Source organism: Eurypyga helias, unplaced genomic scaffold (assembly GCF_000690775.1).
Source record: "Eurypyga helias isolate BGI_N326 unplaced genomic scaffold, ASM69077v1 scaffold30483, whole genome shotgun sequence".
In the NCBI taxonomy this organism is placed as follows: domain Eukaryota; kingdom Metazoa; phylum Chordata; class Aves; order Eurypygiformes; family Eurypygidae; genus Eurypyga; species Eurypyga helias.
Genome location: NW_010239725.1, coordinates 1 through 1,294, shown reverse-complemented (window position 1 = coordinate 1,294; position 1,294 = coordinate 1). Strand labels below are relative to the sequence as shown.

Below are 1,294 nucleotides of genomic sequence, written 5' to 3'. Positions count from 1 at the left end.
CCGGGGTCCGCGCCGCCGCCACCCCGTCCTCGGGACTCGTCAAGTCCTCGTAGGAGCGGGTGTGCACGAACATGGCTCCCTCCTGGCCCGCCCCTGGGAACAACGGGCCATGCAGCATCCGTCTGCCTGTCCCCCACGCTGAGGCAGCGGGTGGAGAGAGGGTGCAAAAGGGACAGGGGGTGCAGGGAGGGACCTGCCCTCTTCTCCCCATCCCAGGCATCCAGGGGTATAGGTCCGGCTGGTAGGGAGTGACCAGTGGGCCCATCTCCCCCTGTCCACAAGGCTGTGGAGGACCCAGCCCACATAACGAGGAGCTGCTTTCCCTCCCTCCCCTTCATTTATCCCCGTGGCAAGCTCTTCCCCTTACCTGGCTCCGTCCCCTGCGCCAGTCCTGGCGTGGGGCTCTCGGATCGCTCCGCGTGCTGCCCATCTCCCGGTGCCAGGGACCCATTGGGCACTTCCCAGCCTTTCTTCTTGTGGACATCCGCAGCCATTCCTCAGGGCGGGACCTGCGTGCAACCCACAGCATCGGCCCTTTGCTCTCTCACCCGCAAAACGGGTCCTGAAACGCTCCGCTCGCAAGTGGGGCTGCGCCAGCATCCTCGGCCCAATCCTGCTGGCTCAGCAGGCAGCACTGAGCTCTGGTGAGACGTCAGGAAAGCTGCTCTAATCCAGCAGGATTTCCTCCCACCCGTGGCCCCCGCTCCTTCCAGCCCCAGCACCTTTCATCCAGACTTGGCCCCGATTTTTCCTGAGTGCCTGGAAAGCCGCTCAGTCCTCCCCTGCCCTGTCCCAGCATCGAGGGGGAAGGGATCTGGCCCTGGATGGGGCTGATCCCACACACTGCGATCCCAGAGGCCTCATGTTTGCAAAGGGCGGGTTTTATGGCCCTCCTTGGCCTGGATTAGGCAGCCGAGACGACAGATGGCATAACCCACGGTGAGGAGGGTGCCCTCTTGAACCCCTGCCTGGCAGGTTAGCCCTCCCGGACTGTGCCTCCAGCCCCTGCTTTCCTGCTTTGGGAAAGTGTTCCAGAGAAGTGAACACAAGCAAAAACAATAGTAAGGCAGGCTGGGCCGGGACCCAGTGCTGCTCTGGGTCAGGAGGCCGGTTGGGGGCGGGGCCCCCCCCCTGCCTCTGCAAGGAGCTGGTGGGGAGACTCACGGAGCCAGGGATTCGCTCCACGCTTCGTGATGCTCCCGCCACCCAGACCCAGCAGCAGCGGGTAACGCGACACCTGGGAGGGCTGGATGCTGGGACCCCCACCCCAAAAACCTGTGACACCCCGGCAGCC

At 64.6% G+C, this 1,294-nt stretch overlaps 1 protein-coding gene across 1 annotated transcript in view; it reads right to left on the bottom strand.

Annotated features, from left to right (window-relative positions):
* Positions 1-494, bottom strand: part of MON1A (MON1 secretory trafficking family member A) — a 2,615-nt gene extending 2,121 nt beyond the window's left edge. The window contains exon 1 of the mRNA XM_010148255.1: positions 368-494. Within this exon, the coding sequence (XP_010146557.1) occupies positions 368-494 (127 nt within the window). The remainder of the gene's footprint in view (positions 1-367) is intronic.
* Positions 495-1,294: the final 800 nt, after the last annotated feature.